Source organism: Sinocyclocheilus grahami, unplaced genomic scaffold (genome assembly GCF_001515645.1).
Source record: "Sinocyclocheilus grahami isolate Dianchi unplaced genomic scaffold, SAMN03320097.WGS_v1.1 scaffold2242.1, whole genome shotgun sequence".
In the NCBI taxonomy this organism is placed as follows: Eukaryota; Metazoa; Chordata; class Actinopteri; order Cypriniformes; family Cyprinidae; genus Sinocyclocheilus; species Sinocyclocheilus grahami.
In genome coordinates, this window is record NW_015507421.1 from 60,172 (window position 1) to 69,751 (window position 9,580).

General features: G+C 38.6%; 1 protein-coding gene across 1 annotated transcript in view; it reads right to left on the minus strand.

The window, feature by feature from the left end:
• Positions 1-9,037, minus strand: part of sult1st6 (sulfotransferase family 1, cytosolic sulfotransferase 6) — a 36,882-nt gene extending 27,845 nt beyond the window's left edge. The window contains exon 1 of the mRNA XM_016260898.1: positions 8,700-9,037. Coding sequence (XP_016116384.1) covers positions 8,700-8,883 — 184 coding nt within the window. The 5' untranslated portion in view covers positions 8,884-9,037. The remainder of the gene's footprint in view (positions 1-8,699) is intronic.
• Positions 9,038-9,580: the final 543 nt, after the last annotated feature.

Genomic DNA, 9,580 nt, shown 5'->3' on the forward strand with positions numbered 1-9,580 from the left:
GTGGTGACAATCTAAACAAAGCATGCAAATGCAATACAGGAATCAGCCCGTTACCGGAATTTCTCCAGCCCTGATCTCATCAGCATAACAGTGTCATTCAAATGCATAGGTGCTAATCCAATCAGCATAACTACTCAAAGACTGGGGCAGAGGCACCAAGAGCCATTACAAACAAAAGGTGACTTTCTCAGTAATTTGGTTAATTTGACTAACAATAAGAGAAACCGGAACAGACAGGAACCTCTTGCTACACTTTAAGATAATGATTTGTCTGATGTAAATTACCTTAAATGCTAAATACAATGTACTTCACCTTAGTTTTTCATGTGATGCTATGTCAGAACATAGGATCAGCATATTTTAAACATATTCTTAAATTTGTAATCCCACAGCGTTCAGCGCCACTTTATTGTGCAGGGAAGCCTGTTACTTTTTTTATGTGCTTGAATGCCATTGGTGGGCGAATTCTCGCCCGCGAGATTTCATAAGGCTTCAGTAGATTCGAGGAAGTGGGGATAACCCCAAAGCGACATCTTCAGTGACACACTGAGTACTTGGACAAAATTAAACCTATATTAACACGATTAAGAATCTACAATGTAAACAGAGATTTTTGATTACCTTAATCCAGCTAAAGTCATACTTGAAGTAAACACAAATCGAATTAAGACATGTGGAGTATTCCTATTTTAGTTGCATTATTGAAGTGCAGTATAGAAAGGTACACACCTTAATCACACTATTACCATCATGTAGGACTTTTTGCCGCATTTTGCAACAGGATACTTGAATGTATATAATATAATATAACACCCAAAACTGTATAGTACTGAAAACAAACTGTATGTTTATACGTGAAATTCTGGTGGGAATGTCGGATGGCGTCATGTGGGAATGTAATGACGTGTGCCATTAATCGATTTTTGTACTATAACATGTAAAACGGGAACATGAAAGGAATATTCTAAAAGCAACTCATGTAAACGCCTTAATCATAATATTGCCTTATTCAGAATAAGGTAAATAATTAGATTACTGATGTCCATGTAAACGTACTGAGTGTCTTGTTCCCTCCTCTCAGGGAACCGAGGTTACATTAGGTAACTGGAGACATTTTCTGTTTCTGTTGTTTAGAATAAATATCTGCTATTTTGATTGTTACAGAAATATACCCAGAACACAGAGATGACGGCAACAGGATGTTTATTGACAACAACATAGGCACAATAAGCATTGAGGTGAGTAAACTGAGCAATGATATTAATGCGGAGTGGATGAGGATACTAATGGCAATCTTGTCTTACAGGACCAGGAGATCGTGGCAAGGTAGAGAGAGGAATGAGGTTCACACACACGTCAATACTTGCTGGTAGGTGATAGAGGCACAGGGACGATGGAGGACAAGGACGAGGAGAACACGCTGGAGAATCACAGGAGGTAAGAATAGGAATGACACAGGAGAACTAGCCTGGAGTATCCGTAGGAGAAGTAGGAAAGTAAGTAGAGTACTTAATGCGTAAACGAGACTGGACACTGGAGTGAGGTGATGTGTGTGCTTTAGAAGGCAGCGTCATGAGCATGGAGATGAGTGGCAGGTGTGTGCGATTAGAATTCAGGTGAGGGGGAGCGCTGGGATTGGCTGGTGTGGAGACCTGGCTGTTCTGTGACAAGGATTAATTCATTTACTGCTTATTTCATTTAAAAACGTTATGCTGATTGTGCATGTTGTTTGCCATTAGCTGCAAAAATACTTTTTTGCTACCTGTTAATTTGTGCTTAAAGGATTAGTTCACTTCCAGAATAAAAATTTCCTGATAATTTACTCACCCCCATGTCATCCAAGATGTTCATGTCTTTCTTTTTTCAGTCAAAAATAAATTAACATTTTTGAGGAAAACATTTCAGGATTTTTCTCCATATAGTGGGTTTCAATGGGAGCCAACGAGTTGAATGTCAGTTTCAGTGCAACTTCAAAGGACTCGACACGATCCAAGCCGAGGAATAATGGTCCTATCTAGCGAAACAATTGGCCATTTCCTAAAAAAAATAAATAAAAAATGTATATACTTTTTAACCACAAATGTTCGACTTGCACTAGCTCGACTTCACATATTACATAGTCACGTTGAAAAGGTCATGTGTGATGTAGGCGGAAGTACGGACTCAGTGTTTACAAAGCAAATGTGCAAAGAAAGTCAAATGCCCTTTACAAAAAAAAAGGAAAAAGAATGATGTAGGATGATTTCTAAGTTGGAGGAGAAAATGAGATGAGAGTTTTTCGCCCTACCCTACTTTTTTGAACCGGAGTACATAGACCAACTAGCCGCGCATTACCTTTCCAATGTGATTACGTAATGCGTGAAGTCGCGGATGTGCATTGCGGAACTATTGCAAGCATTTGTGATTTAAAAAGTATATACATTTTTTTTTGTTTTGAAAATGGCCGACGTTTCACTAAATAAGACCATTATTCCTCAGCTGGGATCATGTAGAGCCCTTTGAAGTTGAATTGAAACTGCAATTTGGACCTTCAACATGTTAGCTCCCATTGAAGTCCGCTATTTACAGAAAAATCCTGGAATTTTTTGCCCAAAAACCTTAATTTCTTTTTGACTGAAGAAAGAAAGACATCAACATCTTGGATGACTTGGGGCTGAGTAAATTATCAGGAAATTTTTATTCTGGAAGTGAACTAATCCTTTAAGTGGTAAACTGTACCGCAGTAGTTGCGATTTCAAGCCATTTGCGTGCAAGGCTTTGCTGTGCTAATTAGAAAGGCGGTGACATCTGTATTCACTCAAGAGGGTTAAGATGTATATTTAAGTGGAGGCGGTTCACTGACACAGACGCGTCAGCCCTCGTGTGAAGACTGATAAGGTAAAGACCTGCGACTCAACCTGTGCTACTCAACCGAGCAACAACACAGACAAGGCACAGTAGTATCTTTCCCTTATTCTACTTCCCTTCCTTTCCTCTCTCCAACACTTTCAACATGTGCTTCCATTATATTCCTATTGTCTCTCAATGGAAACAGATTTACACAACATGCAGGAGATGGCACAATCATGCTAACCTGTGTCCTATCCACACTTCTTCTATTGCACCCCTTTCTTTTTCTATAGGCCACAGCTACCCCTGCTGCTCTTTCCAACAACTTCTCTTTCACCCACACCCCCCGTCAGGTTGGGAAAGGTGGGGATACTGGTCTCCTCATTTCCAAAAGCTGGAAATACAGTGGGGGAAAAAAGTATTTAGTCAGCCACCAATTGTGCAAGTTCTCCCACTTAAAAAGATGAGAGAGGCCTGTAATTTTCATCATAGGTATACCTCAACTATGAGAGACAAAATGAGAAAATAAAATCCAGAAAATCACATTGTAGGATTTTTAAAGAATTTATTTGCAAATTATGGTGGAAAATAAGTATTTGGTCAATAACAAAATTTCATCTCAATACTTTGTTATATACCCTTTGTTGGCAATGACAGAGGTCAAACGTTTTCTGTAAGTCTTCACAAGGTTTTCACACACTGTTGCTGGTATTTTGGCCCATTCCTCCATGCAGATCTCCTCTAGAGCAGTAATGTTTTGGGGCTATCGCTGGGCAACACGGATTTTCAATTCCCTCCAAAGATTTTCTATGGGGTTGAGATCTGGAGACTGGCTAGGCCACTCCAGGACCTTGAAATGCTTCTTACGAAGCCACTCCTTCGTTGCCCGGGCGGTGTGTTTGGGATCATTGTCATGCTGAAAGACCCAGCCACGTTTCATCTTCAATGCCCTTGCTGATGGAAGGAGGTTTTCACTCAAAATCACGATACATGGCCCCATTCATTCTTTCGTTTACACGGATCAGTCGTCCTGGTCCCTTTGCAGAAAAACAGCCCCAAAGCATGATGTTTCCACCCCCATGCTTAACAGTAGGTATGGTGTTCTTTGGATGCAACTCAGCATTCTTTCTCCTCCAAACACAACAAGTTGAGTTTTTAACCAAAAAGTTTGTAAGGGAAACAGGTCAATAATTTAGCTCAAAGGGAATCATTTAAGATTTTAAAGGGAACTCCACCATTAATATGCAAGGGAATTAGGACAGAATCACTGTTTTACGGCTGATCACTGAGACGGCCAGCGAGTCAGTGAACGAGCCGTATGACATCAATTCTGCAATGGATATCTATATCCAAAATATAGTGAAAACACTATTAATTAGCATAGTAACAAGATCGGCAGTTTAAGACATTAACTTGTGAGCACAAAACACAAGATACTTCTCTTTTCCATATAAATAAGGCTTTATTGGATAAATCTAAGACATATAAACTAATCTAACACACGCATTCACACAAGTGTGAGAGAGAGAGAGAGGAAATAATTAAAGAGAATGAAAATGTGAAATCCCAAGTTACAGCAATATGTGCCATTGTATAGATCTGAACAACCATCAATCACTTAATTAACCCTCGCACTGAGTTCCTCAATGAGGTTAAAATTTAGATTAACTGCACCAGTTCAGTTTTTAGAATCTGGAGGTACTTGCTTTCTGTGTTGCGGGGTTCCCTTTCTTGTCTGGTTGCTGAAAGGGGTTTCCCAAGGTTGCTGATTGGCTGGAGGTTCAGTCTTGGGAAGCCAGTGATTGGGCATTGGCTGGCGACGCGGAGCTGTGGTCTGAAGTTGAAGGGTAGACAGCACTCATGCGGCGTTAGGCTTAACTCAGAACACGAAACTCTCAACGGAAAATAAAACAAACTAAAGAAATAGAAATAGATGTAAAGTTTGATGAGACCAGGTGGCGTTTCTTCTCATGGTTTTGGAGGAGCTGGCGTGTAAGCCAGACCACGCTCAAAACTAAAGAAGCATGACTAGGAGTGAAAAGCTAAAAGCCGCATGGCTAAAAGCTAGACACAAAAAGTCAGACCCGCAAAAAGGAAAAAGGCAAAAGACCAAAAAGCGCACAGTTTGATGGTGTCCTGAGTATTTAAACCAGGCTGTTTAACACACCCAAATGGTGTTTCGACCAATTAGATGTCGTGTTTGCCTGGGGCGTTGTATATTCCTCCTCCCATTCATAAATCAACTGTTATCTCATCATTCACATAATCTGCGTTTTTCCCGCTCTGGTAGAGTATACATTTTGGACATGATTTCTTATAATAAGAATATGATACATTTGACCAAGTATTGATTGGAAGAAACGTTTCAAGCATGAATTCTCAAACACACACATACTAAACATCAATAGCAATTCTTAAACTATTCAATAGTTATTCAAAATACATTCACAATAAATAAGGCATGATGGTTAAACATGTGGGTTAGATACATAATATGGAGTTATGCATAGCAATTATTAGCTGGTCACCAGTCCTTTTAGTGTCATTTAGGTGCATGGAAAGGCAGTTTCCGTGCCATTCTGTGAATGTATGAAGACCAGAGATTAAAATGTCTAAGGAATTTTAGTCTCTCTGTTCTTGTCGTAAAGTGGAGGAAGTCAATTTGAAGCTTGTGATCACTGTCACATGTTTCCATGTGGCGGTCACGCTGTGCATCTCTTTTGACCATTATTCTTGATAACTTGCCCCAAAATTGACAATCTCCTTGGACTTGTCAATGTGTTCTTTTGTGTTAATGTTGAAAACTGTTCTGTGACAGAGGCTTAGGTTTAGGCTTGCTTCAGAGAGGCTAGGGTCTGATTTATGACATCCTGTTGTCTTGGGCCTCTGTGGAATTTTTGTGACTCCTCGTGCCTCAACTCGGTTCTGACCAAATCTTAGATTGTCTGATTCGGTCTGATATCCTACATACCCCCCTTCGATCGGCGTGCTCTTATAACTTTAACAATACTTCCTCTGAATTTCATGCCGTTACAGTCACACTCCCTGTAAAAATCAACATTGTAGTTATTTATCGCTCTCCAGGTCAGCTGGGCAACTTTCTAGATGAACTAGATATGTTACTGTCCTCATTCCCTGAGGATGGCAGCCCTCTAGTACTTTTTGGTGACTTCAACATCCATCCTGAGAAGCCACATGCTTCCACTCACTCCTATCCTCTTTCGACCTTTGGAAGCTCAACACCACAGGTACCCATAAATCAGTTAACCAGCTCGACCTCAACTTTACATGCAATTGTATCACAGATAATATCTTGGTCAAACTCTTGCATGTCTCAGATCATTTCATTATTACTTTTAATCTACATCTACCTTTTTACGCTCCACCAACCCCTCTGCCAGTTTTGTTTAGATGAAATCTAAGGTCTCTTTCTCCTTCTCAACTTTCCTCTGTTGTATCATCCTCTCTTCCCACCCCCACACATTTCTCATCATTAGATGTGAATTGTGCCACAGATACGTTATTTTCTACCCTAACTAGCTGCCTAGACAATATCTGTCCTATTTCCTCCAGACCAGCACGTGCTACTCACTCAAACCCCTGGTTAACTAATGTCCTCTACGAGCATTGGACTAAACGCAGGGCAGTGAAGAGAAAATGGCACGCAAGTTCACACTGCCAAAACTACCTTCTTCCATAACAAGATCAACAGTGCATCAGACACTCACAATCTCTTCAAAACATTCAATGCTCTTCTTTGTCTCCCTGCACCACCTCCCACCACCCCTTTAACTGCTGAAGATTTTGCTAATTACTTCACAAACAAAACCACACCCTTACGAACAAAAACTATATGGTAATATACTGCAAAATATAATGCGATATTTTACATAATACATTTCCATATATTGGAAACTAGTACTTATATTTTTCAATATACAGCAATATATGCATTGACAATATATAGCTGTATATTGATTCATACAAATATATTTAGAAATGAAGACAAAAATATTCATTGTTTGATGATTTATGGAGTATATATTGCACATAGATGTTTCCATATAAATGTGAATGTATGTACACACATACAGTATCTCACAGAAGTGAGTACACCCCTCACATTTTTGTAAATATTTTATTATATCTTTTCATGTGACAACACTGAAGAAATGACACTTTGCTACAATGTAAAGTAGTGAGTGTACAGCTTGTATAACAGTGTAAATTTGCTTAATATGATGTCATTACGTTGCTGTCTTGCCGCCAGCCAATCGCTGCATTGCTGATCGTGGTTTCGAGTATTGATACATAACCCCTTTTAAACCAACCCATGAACGTGCAATTATCTCAGATAACTCAATCCAGCCATACCAATCATCAACAACATGTGCGTTGGAAGAACCGAATTAGCCAGATCCTGATTAGCGCGATGATATCATCTTGGATGTGACATTTTATCTCGGATGTAATGAGCGACGTACAAATAACGGGCCCCTGGTTAACAGAATATGGAAGTCTGTTGTGCATAACCCCTATAGCCCGCCTTGTTGGCAGAACCGATTTACACTAACTCTGCCCACCTATGTGTGATTGGGCTAGTCAATACAACAAAAGACTATCCGCAAGCTACAGCTCCAGTGGCGTAGATGGTAAAGCGTGTGTCATGGACGTTTTGACGCGATCGACCCGAGTTCGAATTAGCCTTTTGCCAAACTTTTTTCTTCTCCCTTTTCAAATCTCGTATCGCATTGGAAAGGCATTTATTTTCAATAAAAATTAAGGAAATAATAGAAAAGTTGAAAAAGTATTGGGTAGGGTAAGGGTATGTGTAGGGAAGGTTTTATTGTCCCAATAAGGTGGCATCCATTTTTTTTATTTGAATTAAAATTTATAATATACACTCAATACGTTATTATTGCATACTGTTTTATAATTTACTACAATATTGAGATGCAGATAATTGCCACTATTTGAAATAAGTAGTATAAATAGCATTTTATCATAGTGTAAATGCTATCTATAGTTAGCCTACTTGCACTTGTTGTAAATGGCATATCGTTAAGATATTACTGCTATTTCCACTTAGTGTAAATAGAATCTATCGCTAAGAAAATATGCTATTTGCACTTAGTGTAAATAGCCGCTGCCATTTATTTTTGATTCAATTTATTATTGTTTAATTTGATATTTAATCTTAAAAAAATTTGTATTTAATGTGTGTAATTTTAGTTTAGTTTTTTTTTTTTTTGCTATAGAGCTACAATTGCTATTTGTAAATAATAAAATTTAATTACTATTTATTTACTTTGATGTTTTATTAAAGTTCTATTTTGACCGCTTTAGTAGGTGTTTTTTTTTATTTCCATAATATTTGGGGGAGGGGGCACCCATTTGGCCAGCAGCGGCGGCCCTGGCTCCAGCAGACCTCCCTGTTGATAACATTTCCCCCAAATGGTTTAAGCATCAACAGATCACTAGAACTAGAGACATGTCAACATTCAGATGTAGTTTTACGCGTAGTATTAAACTGATGCGATCATGTTCACATTAAATGCCCAACACAACATACTTCACATTAGTTTTTCATGTGATGCTATGGCAGGACATAGAATCAGCCAATCTAAAACAGATACTTAAATTTGTATTCCAATAAGAGATGATGATAGTCATTCACAATGAGAGAGAGTAAATAATGACAGCATTTTAATTTTGTGTGGAATGTTCCTTTAAATCTATTGCTCAAACACAAGAGGGAGTGCAAAGTAAACATTTAATTGTACAGTGTATTCGGGACATACAGTAACTCCACATTAAAAAACACTTGACTTTTAAGATGATTAGCAAGTTATTTTTTATCTGTATTTTACCTGCTTTGGGGTAAGTAGAGATGAGTAGGTCTGATGGGTCAGGACAGAATTCTGAAACTGATTTCCAGTTTTCAGCAATGGTGCTCATGAGAGGCACACCGTGGACATCTATTAGAGGAAAACGCTGAATAGCATCACTTGCCCTCCTAATGGCTTCTTCATAGCTCAGCTGTTCCTTTTCCATCACCACAAAAACGTCCTCTGGAATGTCTTATTATTTTCAGTGTTCTCTCTCTGCCTTTTTTCTAACTGTGTCCCTATATTTCTATCTTCTCTGGTTTGGGCTTTACTGTAATGAATTCCTGAGGTGCAGAGCACTTATATAACTCCTGGACAGCCGGGGCTGAATTCCAAACTTTCAGCAATGTTATCTTAACTTAAGTGCAAGGGAGTGTCTGACAAGTATCACTTTAAACGGAAAAAGTGGACAGAGCAGATTTCCTCTTAAAACTATCAGAATCAGTTAAAACTTAGTAAGAAATGCCCAAATTAGTTCAGCATGATCATTATTTCATCATACTTGATTTATGTGACCATTTACAAAACTACATTTCTGTGTATACTGAACTAAGCAGTTAATATTCAATCAAATGTGGTGAGTAAAAAACAAACAGTCAGGATGCATTTCAGATTTGAAAACATTTGTCTGTCATTTAGTGAGCATTAAATATTTATTGTTTGTTATCCATCCATCCAACAATTTTCTATAACTGCTTATCCCATGTATGCCTATGGGGCAGTGCTAAAGCCTATCCCAGTATATCTTGGGCCACAGGCAGGGAAGAAATGCTGGGAAAGATCCCAAAGAGGTGGCCATCACTGGTGTTTAGATGATGATAGTCATATATATATATACACACACTGTTTTTTTTGCAGTATTC